Source organism: Apus apus, chromosome 2 (assembly GCF_020740795.1).
Source record: "Apus apus isolate bApuApu2 chromosome 2, bApuApu2.pri.cur, whole genome shotgun sequence".
NCBI classification, from domain to species: Eukaryota; Metazoa; Chordata; class Aves; order Apodiformes; family Apodidae; genus Apus; species Apus apus.
The window spans coordinates 5,064,455-5,087,732 of NC_067283.1; the positions used below are offsets into that span (position 1 = coordinate 5,064,455).

A 23,278-nucleotide genomic window follows, 5' to 3' on the forward strand; every position below is an offset into this window, starting at 1 on the left:
CATCTGCAGCTGGCTGAAGTCAGCAGGACAAGTGTTGGGCAAAAAGGGTAATTTGTCCCTGTGCACGTACAGGGGGCACTGGGTTGGGAACGTACCTTTTCTCTCCTTCATATTCAAACTTGATCCTGACATTGCGCTGCTGGAAGGAAAAGCAGAACATGGTTAGGTCTCCAGCTGCATCCCAGATTGACGTACAGATCCAAAGCTACCAGCAGCTCTCCTAGAGGAGTCTCCAGAGACTCCCCTAACTCCAGTGGGTATCTGCTCTATCTAGGGCCAAGCTGCAGGACTCGCAGACTTTGGGGAAACTCCACATTGCTGATAAATGTGCTTGTCAAAAGCTGAGGTATTCTGTAAATAAGAAGACACTCACCTATCTGTACAACTGCTAGTTTTAGTAAAATACATTAATACAAGTGGAAATGTTTGAATGCTCTGAACTCAGTGGGGAAAAAGGCACTGTTATCAAAGAGGCAAACATGTCCGTCCATCTTCAGCACCTACCATGGTTTTACCCCAGTACTCTTCTTAGAAATCCAACAAGCAATGCTTAGAGAATATTTGGGGCAAAAAACTAAGCAGTAAAAACAAGTGTCTTATAATGGAAGTGGAGAGACAATTGTGGATTTTAAGGTAACAGTGCTGGGTGGGTGGTGGGTGGCTGTTATTTTGTTAGGACCTACAAAATGCAAAGTTTTCCAGGCATCACTACAGTGATGATCACCACATACACAGCAAATACTCACCCTGAACTGACCTGTTGCTCACCTCAACAGAAATAATGAAAATATGTCCAAAGAGCCAGCAGAATCACGGGCTGGCTGGGCACACAACTGTACAGGGACTAGAAACAGCCACTTCTCCCATCCTCTATTTGTACATATTTAACAGCAATTGAGACCATAAGGAACCTTTTAATTCATTCAGCTTCTCAGACCAAGCCTGAGCCAAGCATCCCTCCAGCACCCTTTGGCTTATTCCAGGACTTTCCAACGGTCCCCAAGGCAGATCAAAACCTTCTTTACTTTCCAGACCAGGTTTAGTCACCTGAGTTAACCAGGGCTCTGCCCACACCAGTGCACACAAGCATGGAGAAAAAAGCACTCACCACCTCCCTCCGAGGTGGAACACCAGGGAGGGCTTGGTTCCCTGCTGCCTGCATCTCACAGGGATAATCCCTGAATGGGTGGGTGACAGCCCTTCCTGAGCAAGAACCTTATCTCTAGTCCTGGATTGCCAACTCGTGAAGGCACACTTTCCATCTTCTCAGAGGGAAAGCAGAGCCACAGTGAAACAGCTTTGTCTCTAATGAGGAAAATGAGCTGGACAGGCACTCTTCAGTTTATTTTTAAACTGACAGCTCTTCGAGTTCTGCAAACACCCATTGAAGTTCAGGAAGTCAAGACTTGAGGCAATTCAGTTGAAAAGCTTAAAAAAAACCCAGCGGATTCAGGGTAAACATGTTGGATCATCCGAAACACATCCTTTTTATCTCTGCTCATGACATTTTCTGTGTTTGCAGAAAGGCTGGGAAGAACCAGTGCTGGGACAGTCACCAAATGGGGCACTCCAGCAATGTTACAGGCCTGTGCTAAACAGGCACTTACATCACCTCGGTGTCTACAGCCAGTTCTCCAGACCCACAACATTTGGACAAACTCCAGGTTCACTTCTAGAACCAGACCCAGCCCATAAAGATAGCAAACTAATTCTAAACCAGCACAAAATTCAAAAGAATGAAGAGATGACCACAAACAACGTAGTGTTGAAGGTTCAAATCATTCTAGAGAGACGGGCAAGAATGCCACCTTGAATGATCTCTGGTGGAAAAGAAAAAGAGATATGGGCTCTTTCATGGCAATTTTTATTTGCATGTGCCTCTCTGAACAGGGCCTGGCTGGTTCATCCCTCCTGGATGCTGCCAGTTAACCAGCCAGAGCGGGTTCACTGCATGTAGCTCTGCAAAGCCCTTCTCTAAAGTAAGAGGGAAAAAAAAATCAGGGCAAGGAACTTTCGAGGTTTCTCTTTACAAAGAAGCAGGATGTGTAAGGGGAAAAGCTCCTGCAGCTCCACAGCCTTGCTGCAGGAAACCTTTCAAAACACAGGTTTCACTTTCAGTGCAGACCCAAATGCTGCCCAGAGTTGGGACACAGCACGGGCTGCCTGTTTGTGCTGAGCAAGACGGATTTCGCAGACAAGTACAGGTTTTGAAAAACAGCTTGTGGCTGGAAAACGTCAAAACACTTGTATAAAGCTCCAGAGAGAGAAGGGAAAAAAAATAAAATAAAATAAAAAAAAGGAGCCACGACCTTGCTGCATCCTTTTCTTCTACATCAACAACAGGGCTGATGTGCTATGGCCCAAAGCCAGCAGAAGTAAGCCAGCTGCCCCACGCTGCTCCAATCTGCCTCTGAGCAGAGCAACAAACACACCAGCTGCAGAAGGAAAACCCACTTCATTAATTAATAATTCCTCTTTTTGCTGATATAAAACCCACTACCTCTTGCCTCCCTCAAAAAAAAAACCAAAAACAACCAAGACTTTAACCTCCTAAGCACTTAGAAGAAGGAAGAAATATATATACACGTTGTTTGAGAAGTTGGTTACAGTTTTATTTTGCAATCTTCCCCTGGCTTGCTCATGTTTTTGACACAAAGCTAAAGCTGAATTCATCACTGCTATCAGGAACACATACTTTTTTCCTTTATATGAAAAAAAAACAACACGTGGGCAGTGCCCAAAGCACTAGGAAGTCCCAGGGGGATGCAAAGCACTTCCTAAATGCTGGAGCAGGCTGTGATTTTTTACACCCATGGAAATCTGGTTTGGAGCAACTGGTTTGAGATTACACAGGGAGTCTGGGGCACTGCCAAGTGCTGGAGCAAAACCTCAAGCAAGCATGTACCCAGCCTCTCAAATGCACGATGGGAGTGGAAGGCAGGACCAGCATCTTCTCCACGAGGACCTCAACACAAGGTGCAAACGAGGGCAGGTGATGGAAGAGGCACGGGTGGTGGAGGCTGCTGGGTCCTACTCACTTCTGCAATTGTGTGAGGAATGAAGACAACGGCAGCTCCTCCTTGCACAATCCAAGTCATCCTGTTTACCCTCCCTGCCATCAGTTGTCAAATGAGGTTAAAGGCAGCCTTGTTCTCCTCGCAATCAAGAGGTCATCAGTTGGTGGAGGAGAACAAGCTCAGACATTCAAGAAGTGTGTGCGTGTTAAACACAGAGGAGGAGAGGAGTAAGGCCGTGCTGCAAGACACCAGCCTTCAACGCTGAGCTCTGGCAGGGGATTTCAGTGATGGCTTCATGGAGCACCAGGAAAGACGAGACAGGTAACAAGAGCAAGCAGGGGAAACTGAGGCACAAAGGCATGAGTTATTACACCTAACGATGAGAAGAAAAAGCCCAGCCTGGGGGAGAGAAGGCTCTGGGAAGACCTTATTGCAGCCTTTCAATATGTACAGGAGGTGTTATAAGATGGAGAGAGACTTTTTACCAGGTCCTGCAGTGATAGGACAAGGGGCACCAGTTTTAAACTGCAAGAGGCCAGATTTTTGGTTGGATACAAGGAAGGATTTTTTTACTATGAAGTTGGTGAGACACCGACACAGGTTGCCCAGAGAAGCTGCGGATGCTCCAGCACTGGAAGTATTCTAGGCCAGGTGGGATGGGGCTCTGAGCAACCTGGTCTAGCGCGAAGTGTCCCTGCCCAAGGCAGCGGGGTCGAGCTAGATGATCTTTCATGGTCCCTTCCTAGTCAAACCACTCTGCGATTCGTTCTGTGGAGCAGAGTGGCAGAGCCAAGCACAGAACTTAGATATCTGATCTCCTGGGTCGTGTGTGCTGAGCAACTTTCCCTCTCCACGTGCGTTTCCCTAAGACACGGAGCCCGCGTCTCGGCTGGCGCCTGTAGGCCCTGCTGCAACACAAACAAAATGAGCAACAATCCCGACAGGAAATACCACAGTAATTCCCTTCGTTTCTGGAATAATTCCTCCTCCGAGATCCTTGTGCCGGCATTTCCTCCAGCCCCGCTAACAAATGGTATTCTACTCTTTCCTTGCCATCTGCCTCAGAAAGGAAAAAGCAATGCCCTCGCCATCTTTCCAGGCTTTCTTTGAGGTATTTTTAGCTCCTTCCTCAAAACTTCTAATGCCATGAAAAGACCACAACTGCCGAGCTTCTGAGGAAGCACTGTTGGGAATTGGTGGAGGGGGGATGGGGAAAAGGGGGTGACCTTTTCTGTCCACAAGGAGCTCATCTGGGGACCATGCACCCCAGTGGGCTTGGCCAAGCTCAGCCCCCGGAGCTGGAGCAAGCAGCTCTGTGCACTGGTTTAGATTAAGGAAAACTCTGGAAAAAAAAAAAAAAATGAAAAAAAAAATGGAAAAAGCGTTTCCAAACGAGGTGAATCACGATCTTATACAGAGATCCCTGAAGAGCTGACTGCTGTTTGTAATAAAAGCACACACGGAGAGCAGGAAAACACACAATTGGGCCTAAAATGGAAGTGGCTTTGGAGGAACAGGAGGTGCTGAGCACTCTCAGCTGCTGAGCACCCAGAGGGGCTGGTCAGACCGGGGGCTTGGGTCCAAGCTGAACTATGCCATGCCTGTGGAAAAAGGTGACCAACGGTGCAGGGACGTCACCCCCTCGCTGCATCTCCTTGACGCCACCAGCTGCAGCCCAGGACCTCCACACCTCCCCATGCACCAGTGTGGCACCAAGAGCTGAAGCACCTGGACCTGCCATGCTGCAAAATCCCGGACAAAACACCAAGTTCAAAGGCTTCCCCCAAAATTCCTTTCCGCGGGTCCTCTCTTCCTCCCAGATTCAGCCACCATCAGGAATCGCGTTCTGCTCGGACCCCATCTTTGTGCCTTGCTTTTAAAGCTGCTCTTGCCGAATCTAACCAGGGGACAGTTTTGCCCATGCTGAGACACAACAGAGACAGGCTCTTCGGATCGCTCCTTCCACCCAAATCTATGGTTTCCTCACAAACCACCTGGGGCGAAGCCTGACTCCAGAATTAATCCGAGGTCAATAAAGGCAGAAAAATCACAACGAGGGGCCTCTCCTTCCCTTCAGCACTGCACCAAGGGCGGCTCATTCCAGCTTTGACCCACCCACAAGACCATGGGCACTTGCTTTGCCTCAGTTTCCCTTTTCACTCCCCTCATCTTCTCCTCGTGGGAGGAGGATCCAACGAGGAAACCCCGCCGAGCGGCGCCGCGTTCCAGGGCTGGCGCTCCAGTCCCTCCTTTGGGCAAAGCCGCCAAAGCGGTGGGATTGCTCCTCCACTTCTGGCTTCAGGCAAGAGGAACCAGCACCGCAGGGCCAGGCGGAGGGGACTTCTGCACCTCCCCGACGTGCAGGTTGTTTGCATTAGCCCTGTGCTCTCCCCTGCTTTTAGCAAAGGGGTGTTCGTTACAAGCCAGACAGCTGGACCGCGTCCCGAAACCGCAGGAGGAGATGACTAATCTGCGTCATTAGGAATTATCTGCACAGAACCCCCACGCGCCTGGGGTTATTCAGCAATCAAGACAGAAAGGGGTTTGTCTGGGATTGCCCCCTTCTCCTTTTGGAGAGGGGTGGGTGGAAGAATCTTACAGATATTCTGGTCCTCCTGGATCTTTACAGATTATTTTTTTATCCCCCTCTGAAAAAGCAAGCCCGGCGCGTGAGCAGCTCAGAGGTTAGGGGAAAGAGGATGCCTAGAGGGTTCACTGCTCCCTGTTACACAGAGCTTTGGTTTACACAGCAGCAGAAATCAAAAAACCACCCACCTGGCAGGGAACAGCTTTTTTCCAGCTGGGTTTCTCCCTGGCATTACCCTCTTAGCACCCAAGTCAGCTCCACACAAAGAAAAGGGAAAGCATCTTCCCCAAATCCTTGGGATTCCACTCCCTTTGCCACCTTCAGCCAAACCGTTCCCAACCAGTGCTACTGCCTTCCTGGTGCTCTGCTTCTGCCCTCCCCCCGAGGTGGGGCAATCCTTGCAGGTCTCCTCACAAAGACTCTCATCTTCAAGTGATATTTACAGACCTCTATTATATTTCTTACATGGTAAAACAGAGTTGATAAAGCCAAACTCCTTTTAAGCTGCTTGAAGACCTACAGAGAGCCCTAGACCATTAACTGTACTTTATTCTAGTTATTAACAAAGCTTGTCCTGCACCCAACTTGTCAAAAAAAAAGAGAGTCCAGAGGTAATATACTAAAAGAATGACTTTCAGGTCAGTCTGACCTTGGTTGTGCTTGGGAAAATGTTCCTCACAAGTATTGGACTTCATTGCCACAGGAGAACTTGCAATCAACCTTAAGTGGCAGAGGAATAGCTACCTGTCATCACCTGTGATGGAGGCCCACACCAAGGCCTTGTCATCAGGCAAAGAGCAGCACTGACAACCAACTTCATGCTGCAAATTGCCAAGCACTATCCTTATAAATAAATGGATGTGCACATAAATAGACAGATGCAAAATAAATATGAATATAATTGCTCCACTCTCCTCCACGCTTTTGTTTGGGATTTCTAACTCTTTGTGGTTTCCCTTCTTATACCACTCATCTCTTTCCTTAGTGATCACAATGCAGATCTTTATTCTGCAGTTTCCTCTTTCCCCTCTTCAGAACCACTGCTATAAACGAACTCCTTTGTCAGTTCAGTCCAGGAGACTGACTGAAAGAACTCCTCCCAGCCATGCCAGCAGACGTATAAGGAATAACAGAGTGATAAATGGCATAACGGAGGAACAGTGCGGAGGGTGCGCTAGCAATAAGGCCAGGCTTATCCCTCTGTTCCCAAAGAACAGCTCCCTTTTCAAGATTGTGACACAAATGCAGAAGGAAAAGGGTGTCCATCTCTATCCCATTTCTCACAAGGCAGAAAGGCAGCCTAAGGCAGTGGCTGACACACCTGACCAGGACTCAGAAGCCACCACACCTGCTGCCTGAGCAATCAAGGGGAGGAAAATCATCTGCACTGATCTCGTTTCTACCTTGTTCTACCACGAGCCACTGGACATCCAGAAACTCAGCTTTAGTCCTAAACTCATTTGTAAGGAAACAGAAATAAGAAAAGGAAGATTTTTTTTTTAATTTTTTTTTTTTTTACACAGTTTGCCAAAGGATAAGTTCATTTCATAACATGATCTGAAACAAAACTGTGGATATTTTTGGGAAGAAAGACTGTGTAGCATGCACCACCACTGACTGCTTTCTTGTGTGGCCCAGACCTACCAGGAATACTATCTGGCAAGCTCCATATTTCAACTTCTGTCAAGAGAGCACTAAGGAACCCCTCCAGGAGACAGAGAAAAGATAGCACTTTTGTTGTGCTTCTTTGTGGACTAAAAAAAAATGCTCCAAGCCACAAAGTGACATTCTTGTTTAAAGTGTTTTTCAGTGGAAATCTGGAACACTGACTAGAGGATTCCCATGCCTCAGAAAAGCATTTTTTTCCACAGAAAGAAAAAAAACAAAGATTATAATTTTTTTTTAATCTAACAATTGAACATCCAGACTCAAGTATTTTCATGTGAGCATGTTGCTGCGGGGCCTCTTATGAGGCACCTACAATGAGAAACCCAAGAGGAAAATTTAGCATGTAAATGCCCCATGCCTCACAATCCCTGTTCAAGGAGGGAGATTGTGCAGTGTACTTTTCAGCCCAACCAGCCAACCTGATCACAGGGAAAAAGAAAAAAAAAAGAAAGAAAAAAAAAGAAAAGAAAAAAAGGAACACCAAGTACCAAAGGAACAACAAATCACAGACACAACAACAGCATTTCCAAAGCAGTCTTTTCCCCCATCGATTTCCGTGCTAAAAAACAAGGAAAAAAACCTTAAAACTGACCCAAACAAGTTGATTAAAAGCTTCTGAGCTGCAAATATGAACCGAGTCCCCACTAATTCCATCTACTTTGGCCACTCCCCACCTCGCAGACTAGACTCCCGTCGTCCCATGAGCCAGACTTGTTCCAGCCAGTCCAACTTAGTGAAGCAACAATTCAACATCCTCCAACGCCCTTCATCTCGTGGGGCCTGTTGGTCTGATTCCTCAGCCCTGGATGCACACGGAGAGCAGGATACTGACTATTTGTGCCTCCTCCATTAGAGAGCTCTGAGTAACTATGAGCACGTAGCTACGGTTGGTCCGCTTATGGATAGAAGGAAAAATCATACAGAAGACCACGTTCTTCCAAGCATCAATGTTGTAACTGAGAAGAACAGTTTGATACCTAATAAAATAAAATTAAATGCAGGTGGCAGCCAATAACTCTAAAGCTAACAGTAGAGCACAACATAACTCTATTGGTCATTTATAAATGAAGACACTTACGAAACATCTGTAGATAAGAACTCAGCCAATGAAAACTATAATTTTTCTTATTTTTGACTAAATATCTGCAGCACTTACAGCAACAGTTTTCAAAAATGACAGCAGGGATTTTCTCCCGTTGTGAGAAAACAAATATGTTATTTAAGAGAGGCCTGAAAAGCTGTGCTGTCCTGAGAGCATCCCGAGATGGCTTGGAATGGTCCCCACCCATCAACTCGCAGAAAACGCTGCCCTCGGAGCCATCCAAAGCTGCTCTGGATCGTCTGCTGTACTTGCAGCTGCAAAGAGCCAGCTCTGAATTTCTCTGGTCAGTCTTGTAAACATCTTGGACTCACTTCAGCATGAGCTGAACACAAACCAAGTGATTCAATCTGGACAGCTGCTACCACCAGGACACCCTTTAAAACAGACACGCTACGTGCGCACGTGCTTTCGTCTGCCTGTGTCTAGGAAGTCTAGAGGGATTCAGGAAAGGATTTTTCCTCTCTGCATCCAGTGTTCTTTGTTAGCAGCACAAGTGCCATTAAAGTATGCATGACGACCATAAATGACAATTTGTTTTCTTCCTTGCTAGGCATTCAGTTGATTGCAAGCTAAGCTATAGCAGCAGAAATGGAATTCTAAGTGGATTTGCTTCTCCAAGCAGCTTCCTGGTTCTCTTAAATATTTTTCCCCTTTGTTTTTTCTTGTCGTTTGGACAGCTGAATTTTCTTCACAACTTCTGTGTTCCTGTAATATTTTTTCCATATGCAAACAGGCTATTAAAGCCACTTCAGCTATTACATTCATGTCAGCAAATAACTTCTGACACGGCTCAAGGGAGAGTGATTTTGCTCACCAAATCAACTGCAAATGCGCAACAGGGCCAAAAGGTTTGGTTTTAGGAGCATAAAGATAAACACCAGCAATTAATATTTAAACACTTTATATAAGAATGACATTACTCCTCCCAAAAGAGCCTGGGTGTCTACAGCTCAGAGTTGGCAGCCTGTCTTTCAAATATCTGAAGTAAAATGTGCACATGATAAATATTGTATTTCATCAGCACCATCAATCGAAAACATTTGACTAATCCAAATCTTACAGCTGCATAGCCTGTAACAAGTTCTGTTACTTTCAAGCTAAGCAAGGGGAAGAAGTGCCTTGGGGTGGGATTTGAGATTTAAGACCAGTTTCAGGCTGTATGGCTATATTTATGAATGATTTGGGGTATCACTCTACTGCTTCTCCGTGACTCAGGGAAGCCTGCAGCTTCTTCTCAGCTCTTCAAAAAGAGGTCCTAAAACTTATGCTTCTGTAAAATTACTTTATTCCTCACGTGCTGAGCTCCTACAGCACTTATTAAACTTCAGCTCTAACTTTAAACTCTGTTCTCACAGCATGATGAGCACCATGTCCAACTCTTTGGTCTACTGGAGTTTGGAGTGGACTTAAGCAGTGCCTTACCTGTTTGCTGGAATGGACACTGTTTTTATTCCTGTTGTTGTCCAGCAGCCCCCCACATTTGCCCAATGCTGCCAAATCCTTCATAATAGAGTTCAGAGCTTCTTCTTCATCTGCAAAAAAAATGGAGAGACAATTGAAGTGTGGCAGGGCAACCTCACCCCAGGGAGTGCAAAGGAAAAATACAGCGTCGCAAAATAGAGTCTTTCAACCCAAACGGGTCAAAAGACACAATGTCCAGCCTTCCTGTTGAGGGAGGCATTCAGAGACTATGCCACAGTCCCTCCAACCCCAATGTGTCTTGAAAATACAGGTTTCCTCATCATAGGTGAGAGAGATCCTCAGAAAAGCCAGTGGTTGTGTGCGAGTGGCCACTGCTTCTCCAGCTCCTCCAGCCTGTAAGCCCATGTCTGCTGCCCACGGGGCCCTTTGCAGAGGGCTGGATCCAGTTTGTGAGGTGTAAAATGATGCTCTGTGGGACAGAAGCTTCAAAGGCCCACAAAGGTCCTGCAGTTCTTCATCTCCTCTTTTCCCCCCTCTTCCTTAAAGATGCTCATGAGCTACAATTGATTTTCAAAACTCAAAACTAGAGCCAGTGAGAAACCAATGGCAAGAAAACCATTAGAAGAGGCAACAGACTTGACTATCCTGGAAGACATGCACTGAGAGCCCATTTCTGATTTCTGCAGTAAGTAAACACCTTTGAGGGATGCATCTGATCTGAAACCAATCTCCTCCTTTTCAACACTTTTACATCATATGGTCTTTTGAAGCAGCTCTTAACTGTTCTGTTGTGAAATACCAACCATGGGCACTAAAAGCCCTAACAAGATGGCACCACATACTTGCTTGGAGGGTGTGAAAACCTGTTGCCTGCTGCCATGTTCACGACACAATCATGACAGGCAGGTTATTACTGTAAAAATACAAATATAGCTACAGCATGTTGTGTAAAACTGGGACAGAGCCGCCCCTGCTCCAAGCCAGCCTGCAGGTTTAACTCCAAGTCTGCAGAGATGTGCAGGATGACAAAAAAAAAAATATAGATATTAAACCAGAGGGGACTGGACCCAAACATCGAGGTTCTTTCCCCAGGGAGGGATATGTCCTGGATCTTCATGCTCAGATACATCATCACCTCCTTTTTCCAGCTTCTCCTGCTGGGCTGTGTTAGGACTGAAGTTGTGAAAAAAAAAAATAAAAGGTGTGATAAAGCTTTGGGTGCACAGCATGTGTGGGAAGTCTATCTCATCAAAGAAATAAGGGAAAAAAATTGGGGGAAATGGGTAAAATCTCATGTCACTTTTATTTTAGAGTTCAGAAATGAGCTCTGTTGCCAAATCAGCTATGAGGAAAATGCCTACATTTTCCTGTAGGCTGTGTGTATATCTAGATAAAAATATATAAATGACAAAGACTTATATATTAAGAATAAATATATCATTAATAACATCCACATCAAGTATAATAAATTGCAATTCCTCTCCCCTCTTTCACGTTTCCTTACCCAGTAAAAACAGAGGTTTAGGTTTTTTCCAGAGGGATGGCAGGGAGCAAAACCTGGAATGCTCCAAGAAAACACTCAAGAAAATGAAAAGTTTAATTTCTAGTTTGGGGGGGGAAGGGCTAGAATTTTCCCATAGTTTGATTTTTTTAATTTTGTTTTTATGTTTGCTTTTTGATGCTCTTAAAAGGGACCTCTGGGGACAAGCACAGTTTTCCAAATGGATTCTGTAGTAGGAAAATAAAAAGAACACACAAAAAGTGATTTTTAAGGGGGAAGGGAAAGGGACAGGTTATAAAAAGAAAACAAACCCACACAAACCCAAAAACTTCACACACTGCCCTCCAGGAATTTTCCACCAAAGCTGTAATCTCTAAAATACCCCTCACCCCCTTCTTTTTTTTCCAATAGGAGTGACAGCAAAGGTTTCCTGAACTTGCTCACACAAAATACAGTGCATAACACCATGGGGAAACGTGGCTTCAACAGGCAGTGGCAGAGCTGGGCTTTTGTGAGCAAAACCACCTGCTCTCCCACCCCCAGACCACCCTGGACATGCCTGGTAGCATCTTCAAGGAGATGCATGTCTGGTTAACCCACCAGTGGGTATTCCAGCACTAATAAGAGTCAGCACTGCCTGTCCCAGGGAGGGGCAGCAGGGTTTTCTGGAGGTCAATAATAATAAAAAATAATACTAAACCAACAAGCAGGGACAAAGTAACTTCAGAGTTTTCTGGAGTGACTGTCAGCTGCTGCCTTCCTTCCTCCCAAGAGAAAGACCTGGCAGCCCCCAAGAGCTGGCCACATCCCAGAGAGCTCCCACCACATCCCATGGGTAGCCCAGAGCAAGACCATGAGCCACAGCTTTGCTGGGATGACTGACAAGCACATGGCACCAGTGAGGACATCAGAAAAGAGAGAGACCATTGAGCTGAAGTGGATCCTACCACTACTACTGCTAGAGATGAGTAGTCAGGGTCACTGCTCCAGTGTCATTGCTACAGGGTAGGTTACTCAGTCCCTCGAAGGGACAGCAGGCACAAGGAATGCAGTTTCACTAGAAGGAAGCTGGAAGTGACCAACCCTGCAAAATAGAGACTGTGACTGGGTATCACCTCTGCAGAGTGTGCAGAAAACCTGGACCTCCTCACTGCTTATCCTACCACATGGGGCTTATGCTGGTCACCAAGGCAGGGTATTCAAACTAGGGACAAGCTGTTTACCGGTTGACAAAACAAGGAAGGCCAATTTTGCACAGAATTCTGTCTTCTCATTAAACACCAAGGGTTTCCAGGAAAGAGTAGGTTTATATTACATTGCCCTCAAAGCAATAATAGACTCCTCCTTCTCTACCTACCCATCAGTTTTGTCAAAACTTTCTGCAATGCAGTTCTCTGAGTCCATCAAATACAGCTTAAAACTTCCTGCTGCTGCAACCTCACCTGCATGATTGTGGAAGCAGCATTTCCTTAGGAAGTCCAGCTACACATCTCTGCCACAAGCCTCCTTTTGCATCTTTCCCAAAACAGCAAAGCAAGAAGCATCCACTCACTCTCAGTTACTGCTTAAATTTAGCCCATTTTCAGAAATACCCAACCAGGAACTGAACCAGCCTAGAATCAGTGGTGTGAAATTGGGCCCTAGCTGTTCTGAATCAGGTACTAGAAGAAAACAAAACAAAACAAACAAACAAACAAACAAAAAACCAAAAACAAACAAGAAAGAGAAGATATTCCTAGTATTCAGGCTGTCAATTCACCAGCTTTGTTCCTCCATCTACTAGAAAGCCAATAACAAAGAGCTTTCTGAAGAGACTTTGAGAATTTTTTTATTCTAAACCATGGCTAGTTGTCAAAAAACCAAAATACACATCCATGCCATCACTGCTGCAAGATAAGATAAGAAAACTTCTTCCTATATGAGCAGGAAAGGTTGTTTTCTGCTGCTGGATTGTGAAAGAATATTACTTAAGCAGCAGAAGAAATAGGTTATTTCTTTGAAGTGATGTATTTTTATATTCCTAAGTAGCTTTTTGACTACTTCTAACAGAGTTTTTAGTCCAGGAGGACTGCAATTTTAGGGGGACTATGACTGAAGCCTGAAGTGCTCAAAACAAAGCAGAAAAAACCCCACACCATGCTCTGAAGCAAATTCAGAGCAGGAGCACAATTTGCATCATCGCTTGCAAAACTGACACTTCCCAGTCATCTCCATGACAGCTTTGCACAGGAACTGATGCTTTCCAGACTAAGCCTCTTGCCCATCTAATTACTGCTCTTGGGGTCTCCGAGCTGACTCCCAAGAAGGGTGGAGAACTTTGTTCCATGGAAATAAGCAGCCAGCTCAGCCAGTTCAGTCAAAATTCAAACAAGCACTGGAGTTTACTGGATAATTAAATCCAAATGCCACTCCCGAGCCTCTCCAGCGACAGGGGCGTCACAGGCTGCTCGCTCTGTTTGGCTTGCTTGGAGCCAGCAAAGGGTCCAAGATGAATGGCTCTCCCCAGGGAAAAATGCCAGGGAATCCACAGGAATCCCATGCCCTAGGGACAGTGCAAGATCAGCTTCTCCTGATCTAGCACTGGCAGGACCCCAGTATGCTTCAGCCTTGGGACTACACAGCAATCATCCTCCCTGGCTTTGCTGCAGCTCCAGAGCAAAACAGCTGCAAGTTGCACAACACCAGGATCCACAGAACTCAGATGGACTCAGAGACTCATGGAAACCACTGACTTTGAGTAACATGAGCAGGTTTTTGCTCCTGAACAACCTTCTGGCCCAGCTTCACTCTGGCACCGCTTTGTATAAATTCACTTAAGGTACTGTAGGTTGACAGGATGAATTATTTGTACAATGAAGCCTGCTCTCTTCCCAGCTCACCATGTAAACAGGAATATTTCTACAGTGGTAGACCAGAACAGAGAAAAGCTGATTACAAAGACAGCAAAAATTAAATGTAAAAAAATCAATTGTGTTTAGCACTGTCCCTTAATCCCCAGTGTCTCTTCTTCCCTCCTCAGCTCTTTCTTTAGTTTCAGCTATTCCCCTTACTAGGAAACTCATTTCTTTCTTCCCTACTTCCCACCAACACCCCACTTTTGTGCTTTTTAAACCAGCTTCCCGTGACAAAGCTCATTTGTTCACACTGCTAGGCCATCCAACCAAAGACCACCTCCAACCAAATATCACAGAGGTCTCAAAGACATTCATTTCCCACAGGTTTGGGGATTAGGGGAAATACCTGTAGTCACACAGAGGAGATGAACAGACAGAAGCAGTAAGCCAAGAGCCCTCCCAGAAAGCAATGACCAGTGGAGCTACAGTGGACACAGGTCCACTGGTCCATCCTATCAGGATCTTGTGGAAAACAGAGCATCATCCTCTCCCAGTTTTCATTTCTGTAAGGTGTTAAGACCCACAGGTCCCAGGCACTACCAGTGTGAATCTGGGGCATTCAGCACTTAGTAAAAGCAACTACAAAGTGAAATCAGAAAGCCACAAGATGACACATCTCTTCTGCCCCTCAGATACACATTTCCGGCCCTGCTCCGGGGCTTCGGTCCCAGCGTGTGTGCGGGAGAGAGGAACCTGGAGTTTCAGTCTGAGTGCAGCAGCTCCCTCTGAATGAGAAGGGGGGGGGGGGGAAATAAAAAGCAAGGGAGAAATAGCAAGCCCGAAGGTTCACCACAGACCACCCAAAACAATTCAACAGTTGAGAGAGAAAGCAAATGGAGAAGGGACAAAGGAATAATTTAGCTGCGTTCAGATGGTCTAGACAGTGCTGTTATTGTTGGCTTCACTAATAGGTCATTGCTAAGAGGCAGCTTCTGGTAGTTCCATGAAGCTGCTTCCATCAACACTGCAAAATCAAAAATTAAAATAAATAAAAAGAAAAGCACCAACTGGATAAAGCCCACAGAAAGCCTGCAGAAGTAGAACAGTGTCTTGTAAAACATGGCAAGTTCTGATTCTGGTCTCTCTCACACACCGAGCAGAGCTGGGAAAAGTCGGAGAAAAATCCTGGGCGTTGCAGAAGGGAGGAATATTGTCCTCTGAGTCACTACTGAGCAAGGCTGGAACATGTAGCTACGGGGCTGCACGTTGCCACATACACTTCCACTTGGATCCAACGTAAAAACCACAGACCTGACCACTTGTGGTCACCGAAGATCCCACTGTGCATTTTGCAACGGTGATGTTGACAGCCTAGTTCAGTCCTGTGCCTGTGGACATTCCAGCAGCAGCCTCCATCACCAGCATCCACCTCTCTGGAAGGTGATGCAACTGCTGGGGATATCCCTGGGCAGAGGGAAGAGTTCTGTGAAGGCTAAGAGGGGATGAGGAGAGGATGGGAAGCTTCACAAAAACATTGTCACCTTCAGTAAAAGCCCTTTCAGAAGGCAAGATTTTGAACACAGAGTGAAAAAAATACTGGAGTGTAATAAAACACAGCAAAAAGAAACAGAAAACTACATGACTATGATACTGACAATCTTAACTTTGACCTACAAAGGACATCAGCCTTTCATATTCTCTGATTTTGGAAAACATACATTTATTTGACTACCTGGTATATGACATTTACCGTTTACCGAAGAGACCCTCAATTGAAAGCCAAGGCCAACTACCTCAGCATCCCTCAGTATCTGCAAAGGGCAATCTCTGTCCTGATGAACTTTCAGCTTAACTGTCAGATGGCAAGAAAGATGAGCTGGTTTTTGTATCTCATTTGATGGACAGGAATCTATCTGAGACAGACAAAAGTCTTCAGCCAGTCAGCAGCCAGAGCTAAATATATTATCACAGCTTAAACTAAAAAAGGACCTAACTTGATCTAGCCTTCCTAGCTGCACACAAGGGCCACAAAAATACTTTTACCATTCTCTACATCATGACCTTATCCTCCAATCACACAAGACAGTCCCTTTCAGAAAGCCACCTAGAAAGTGTGAGTTTGAAGAGCTCACACACTTATTCCAATAACCTCCCTGTAACAAATACTCCCTAAATTCCAGTTTGAGTATAGCTCACATCATACTCCACTCACTAGATCTTGGTATCTCTGTATCTTCCAGAGACTCCAGAAATCTTTCCCCTTACATGAGGTTAACAGCAAACTTGGCCCATGCATTACAGTGAAGTTCCACATCTACTGGACCAACAGCGACTTGGACTACTCATCAGAATGTCAATGTCCAGGGTTTGTTTTCCTGGTCCAAGGAACTAGACAACATTAACTTATGAGAAAACAAGTGTCAAAGATCTTGTTTGTGAGAACAAATGCTGCCATTTATCCGAAAGCTAGAGGAGAAAAACATCTTGGAGATGAAGAGAAACCCGGGACTTTTACGTTTCTTCAGTACCTGCAAACACCATCAATAGACACGTCCTGCCACCATGATTCAGGCCACGCAAAAAATACCAGGGGCAGAGGTACCAAGACAGCATGGACTCAATGATCTTATAGGTCTTTTCTAACCTAAATAATTCTACAATTCCAAATAGCAGAAGGGATCAATGAGTCACTGTCCCAGCGACCGTCCCAGTTAGTACTGGGAAGGAGCCCAGCAAGCTAGAAGCTCAAGTACCTGACTTGAACCATAACAAAAGCCCCTAGAAAAGTGAAGAGGGGACCCAGACACACTCACAGGCAGGTGCAAAGACTGTTTCACAACTCATCCCCCCTAGAAGGGCTGTCTGTGAATGGCCTGTGGCAAAACAGATCGTTGCACACACCCAACCTAGTGACAGAGATGAAGATAAACCTCCGTGTAAAGTAACCCCACGTGCACAAATCATTTTGCCCCTGTCTGGAGGAGTGTTCAGAACCTGATAAAGAGAAAAATCACCCAATTACCCTCCCCCAGCCCAGACTACTGCAGCAGACACACCATTAGAGCACGTCCCCTTTGCAAGTCAGCAAAGGCTGGCCTGCAGCTGGATCCTGCTGTCGATCACCCTCCTGCAACCCCACCCAAAGGATGCCAAGGTCACCCCTGTGTACAACTGGAGGGCAGGGCACAGCTCAGCAGGTCGAGCAGAGCAATTAGACATGAGGAAGTGAGGAAAGACTCTTCTGATATGCAGGATTTCTTGGCAGGAGTTTGGTCGCTGACGTCTTAAGCTTGAGACACACAAACTCACCTAGATAAACTAATGCTGTGAGGTGCTGGGGCTTCTGGAAAGCTTGTTTCTCCTTGTCAAGAAATTATGATGCTTAATAATAATAATAATAATAAGGTGCACAACCTAATAGGTATAGATGATCATTAACACCTTATCTGACAAACAGATGATAAACGTTTGCTCTCCATAAATTACATTGGTTTGAATTTTGAATTTTGCTTTTACAGCACAACCTGTAACTGCTTGGTGAAGAAAAAACAAAACTAAACCCATCAGATGCTTTTGACAGCTCCAGATATCCATTATGTCAAATGCCCAATATAACAAATGTGGGTTCAGAGCATAGTTGTACTATCTCAAAGACCCATTTCTCCAGGTAAAGTTAATTTTGAGAGCTCCTGCCTCTCATTTACCTCTCTACCCCATGCTATCCCTCAGGTGACCCATACAACCATTGGTAATAATGCACAGTGAAGAGATCAAAGAACCTGGTTAGATTAAAAACAACCCTTCCCTTTATATCCCCTTGCAAAACAGGAGAGAAAATAGTGCTCTGGAATGAGCTTAGGGGAAAGGCAAGAATCTGTTGTTTTTAAAAAGCAAAACCAGTTATTTTTAAAATTAAGATTAGTAAAACTGTGTGCCACATGTATGACTTAATTCTGATCACTACAATGTACCCAAACAAACTCCTCCAAAGCAGTATTAAGTGACTGGACTCTTAACATGTCTACAAGAGCACTAAGAAAACAGAAAAAAAATAATAAACGGGCCAACGAACAAATATGTCATAAGATATTTGAGATCCAGAGTGTGAGGTAGAGAACTTCAACTGCCCTCTGAATTTCCCCACGGAAAGCCAAAAGCTAAGGTAATGCTACTGGGACTGCACCTCAGCTGAGGTAAGGTGAGAGTGATGTCATTAAAATATCGAGTGATCAGTACAAACACCAAAACCAAAACCTTTCAAGAGCATTGAGTGGTAAGTTTTACCACTTAGGTAAACATTTCAGAGGCAAAGCCACAAATCATACAAGAAATTTCTCCTGACAAGCACGAAGGGTTGTGGCAAAGTACAGACATACCCACGCTCCTGAGATTCACCACAGACTTCTGCAATGGAAAAGGACTAAGGATCCAAAAGGTGTTTGGTTTAGCTCAGCAGGGAGGGAAAGCATGGTTACGTGTGTGGCTCACTGCAACCTTCTGCTCCCAAAATAGCCAACCCTCTGACAGTGCCACACGCAGTAAAATTCCATGGTATCAGAGCTGCTGGCAGCACCTTCCGATGCTCTGCAACGTGCCACCCTCCTACATGGCCCTGTCCCTGTGCACACTTGTCACCACATGTCCTCTGTACATCCCCACACACATGGAGGGCAGTAGAGTCTGGCTAAAAAGCCATTTTTCCCCCCTTGGATACAGCTTGTCCAACATCCCAACAACCAGACTTGCTTAGGGCAAAGCAGCTCAGGCATCTAAACTCTCTGGCATTGCAGGATGAGGAGAGATGCTGAGAGGCTGCATTGTGGTGAGAATCCGAGTTGGACAGTTTGGAGGCAGACAAAAACCTTTGCCCTTGTAAGATTTATCCCCTAGCTTTCAGATAAAGGCTTGGGCACAAAACCCAGCCTCCTCCCTCCTTCTCACAGCCCCCCTCCTGCAGCAGCACAGCACTGCTGGGCCCTGTAACAGCCTGTGGGGATCCAGCCATGGCACCTCAGCTAATGGGGCCAAACATCTGGGTTAAAAAAAACTGGGTGGCATTTGGAGGTGGAGGATGAGGAAGATTTGCTGAAGAGGGCAGAGCTGGGGAAAACAGGTACTGCCCCTCATACCCAGCCAGGGACTGGGATCCTGGAATAGGAGACATGAGGGTGCAATCATAAAAACCAGTTTTCACTGACATAAAGGGTGACCTCCCATAGCTAACTGCTGACCTGCTGCCCACTTTGTCCATGGTGCTTGGTGGGCCCCCAGCCAGCTCCTCTGCCCCCTGGGCTGCTCCCTGTAAGGGGAGTGAGAAGGTCACTGGATGTGGGGGGAGGAATTTGGCCATACCCACCCAGGCGGTGCCAAAGCAAGGTCACGTTTTGTTGGCTAATGCAGGTGTACCTGGCTAAGCTGCTTTGCCTCTAAGCACCTCTAAACTTGGCTGTGAAGCAGGGACCATATCACAGACCGTGTTTGCAAACCCATCTGAGGTGTGCAGGGTGCAAGAAAGCCACTCAGCCTCCTGCTACCAAAGCTCATAAAGAGATACAAGGCGCAGTGAAGACTAAAGAAGCCAGACTGTTAGCCAGAGAGCAAGCATCTACCCTGCAGAACACCAAAGAGGAACTTAACCCAGCCTTGACCATTCCAGCTGCCAACAGCTTTCTAGCCTTGAACTCTCTCCTGCACTGGGTGGCTCCCAGTTGCAGCCCTGGGGAAGACAGGAGACAAGAGACAGGAACTCAGCAGTGAGGGCTCTCTTAGAAAAGCACAGAGTGCTGCGAGATAAGCTGTGCTAAACCTCTGCCTCTTGGACAAACCTGTCAATTCCCATTTGCTTTTGCAAATCTCTAGGAGAGCTGCAAGCAGGGGCTATAAAAGAAAAAAAAAGCAAAACCAACCACATGTAAGAAAATGTTGTATGCCCATAGCTCCACTGAGCATTAAAAAAATATAAATACATGGGCTGTTTGGTTTTCTGGCAGGATGCATTTTGTCCCACAGCATCTGCCTGCAAAACTCCTCACCACTTCAAAGGTACCAGGTACTGATTTCTCTCTCTCATCTCACAACAAACATTCACAGCTTTCTTGCTAACCCTGCCCTGTGCTCCACAGACACTAACTACCTTTTCCTTTAATGGATGAACATAATTAAATTAAACCTGGAGCAATTTTCCCAGTCTGTTTTCCTGCTAAGATTAAAATCTGCTCCTTCTGAAGAAGGGCTGATGTGCCTAAAAGGCAGCCTGTTTTTTTCCACCTCTATCAGTTTGGTCTAATAAAAGATATTACTCCTCTCCACAACCTATACCTCTCTTGAGCACACTTGAAAGGAGAAAACTGTTTACCCTGTGAGAAACAGAGCTGGCAAGTTATTTCCCCTGACTGCCTCTGATACCTTTGAAGGTTATTTGTGGGCTCATAAAGACCTCTTTCTCCCTCCCAGTCCAGCTCAAAGACTTCCAGTGCTCAAAGACAGCCCCCAGCCTGTGAACTCCTAATCAGTTCCTGCAGCAATGGTTGCAACATCCCAAACACAGGGATGTAGGACCAGTCCTGCATTCCCCGGGAGCCCAAAGTGCCTGGCATGACCCAAAATGGGAGCCCTGGGTGCCACGGCCATGACACTGCTTAAGGCAGAAGGAGACATGGACACCTCTTAAAAATAAAAAGCAGAGCTTGAAAGATTGATGTGCCTTAGAATAAGATGAACTGCTGCAATTCAACCTGTTTGGGTTTTTTTAATAGCTCTGAGCACATCAAGAGCAAGTCAAGAGCAAAGGCATGGGGGAATGAGGAAAGCAAGACATGGGAGAGCCGAGACATCGACGCCTGGGGATAGGGAGAGCAGGGCTGTTCTCCCCCCACCAACTGGGGCAGTTCTCTCTTTCTCAACAGTTTCCAAAAACAAGCAGAATTGGGTGAAACAGCGAGACCATGGCTGTGCAAACAGGCCCCCTCCTCCTTCAGAAGCTGCAGCCACCTTCTCCAAACACACCCACCCTCTCAAGGCAGTACTGTAGATAAGCATCATTCTGCCATCTCCCACACCTCAGATCACCCTTCTGCTGAAGCAAAAGTCATACTTCCTCCAGGAAAGTCCTAAAAACCTAAACCTTTGAGTTATATGCAGGTATGCTGAACAGCACAGATAAGCACTCCTGCAGTTTTTATCACCAGGGGCACACATGCACATACACAGCATTTCATAACCAGAATGAAGTACTCAAATCATTTTTAAAGAGTTAGGCAATAAACACAGTGGTGCCTTTTTTACCAACTTCTGCAGGCTTTTAAAAATAATACTTTCACTGTGAGATCGTGTTTAAACATTGCAATTTTTAACCCAGCAATTTTTAAGCACCACTGACCGTGGTCCTTTCACTATGTTGTACTGGAGATGTGGACATCTTTAGAAGTGTCCTATGCACTCACTGGTCCACAACTACATTTAGATCAAATTATAAAGAGGTCTTGGAACCCTCATGGAGAGGTGACAGATGGAAATGAACTGCAAGCTGGAGGAATTGCTCTGTGCCAGGAGTGAGAGGTGGGACATCCTGCTTTAGGGCACACATGTTCTCGACTCCAATTTGTCTCTTATTATCAACGCTGGGAAAACCAATGTAAGTAGCATATGTCACTTGGACTCTTGGAGGAAATGACAACCTGACAACCATGTTAAAAATTAGTTCATTGTTCTTCCAACCAGCAGGAATTACAGTACTGAACTGACAGCAGGTGACCACTCCAAGCTCTGGCACTGTTTTGGATGATCAGTGTCCAGCAAGGTGCATTGGGGATTAGCTTTCCTGAAGATGTCTCTCTCAGATGCATGCTCAGTCATCTTATTCCACTGTGCCTCCAATCCCAAGACCTGACCCATTCAGGAAACGTGTGGTCAGCTTCTGAAGCACTGACTGTACACCAACAGCATGGCCACTGTTTCCTTCTACGAATCACCGAGACCTTCCAAAGCCATTTCTACCTACAAACCACCCAAGGACCTCTGCTTAGGCTGGCCCCAAGCTGACACATGTAGAGATACACTCCTGGACCTGCAACAGCAATCAGCCTGCAGTGCTGGGATGCCATGGCTGCAGAGGGCTAGTCCAAGCACCACTGCACTGCATGACACAACCAAACCGCTGTGTCCAAGGTGCAGCCCACGGAGACACTAGAAGTCCCACTTCCCATCTTGTGGTCTCCATACAAGGTCATGCAGGTTCCCTAGAACATGCCAAGGGGTAAAGAGGCCTGTGCTGAACTCTGAGACCTGGAGTGGACTTTCAGAGATCACCTCATCCAACACACTTCCTCTGTGCCTACCAGACAGGAATCAACGACGTGACTGCAAATTCCTTGTTCTTCCCTCAAAAATCTTTCATCATTTCAATGCACAGAGGAAACACTTATTTAAAAGGAAGGGGGATGTGAAGCAGCTAGTAAAACCTCAACATTTAGCTAATTTTTCTTTGGGTCAGCAAAGTTGTTGCAACGATGCTTTAATTCACAGATACCACCTGGTAACACCAATCAACATACACATCACTTCATCCACCTCACCCCAAGAGTCAAGCCAGAGACCAGAGTCAGGTTCACACCATGATCCTTCCTGGCAGACCTACCTGGTCCTCACACAGGCACTGACTCTATGGTACTGATGAGCTATAGAAATGCTCCAAAGCAATGACATTTGGGGAAGGGGACATGCACAGCACCTTCCACCCACACCCAAGTATCAGCAGAACTGCCAGTCTGCAGAAGACTCCTCCCAATTCAGAGTGCCTTTCCAAAAAAAACAGTCACAGTGCCTTGCAGAACGGGTGATCTCTCTACCACAGCATTCCCACAATCACTGCTTTCCCCAGTGCATCCATGTAACATTTTCAGATGACAGTTTGAAGGCACCTTGAGCAGTTTGCATCAACTGCTCTCTCTGTAAAAGAAGACATCAGCCTGACTAGATGTCTGGCCTGGATCCAGCAACTCCCCTACTGGTGCTGAGAGCAGAGTCTGAACTTTCCTTCTTAAAAAAAAAAATGAAATACTGTGTTGCCAAAGGAGTGGCATTTGCCTTCAGCTGAAAATGACTAGAAATAATTTCAGGGTTTTTCACAAGGGATTTTTAATGTGAAAT

At 45.8% G+C, this 23,278-nt stretch overlaps 1 protein-coding gene across 5 annotated transcripts in view; it reads right to left on the reverse strand.

Annotated features, from left to right (window-relative positions):
- The window catches only part of LOC127381833 (mitogen-activated protein kinase kinase kinase 3-like), an 81,041-nt gene that overhangs the window by 33,190 nt on the left and 24,573 nt on the right, over positions 1-23,278 (reverse strand). For 4 of the 5 annotated variants that reach the window (XM_051612672.1, XM_051612670.1, XM_051612667.1 and 1 more), the window contains 2 exons: positions 9,797-9,906; positions 96-139 (listed from right to left, as the gene is read on the reverse strand). In XM_051612672.1, the coding sequence (XP_051468632.1) occupies positions 96-139; positions 9,797-9,880 (128 nt within the window). In that variant the 5' untranslated portion in view covers positions 9,881-9,906. The remainder of the gene's footprint in view (positions 1-95; positions 140-9,796; positions 9,907-23,278) is intronic. The other variant, XM_051612669.1, reaches the window with a different exon arrangement.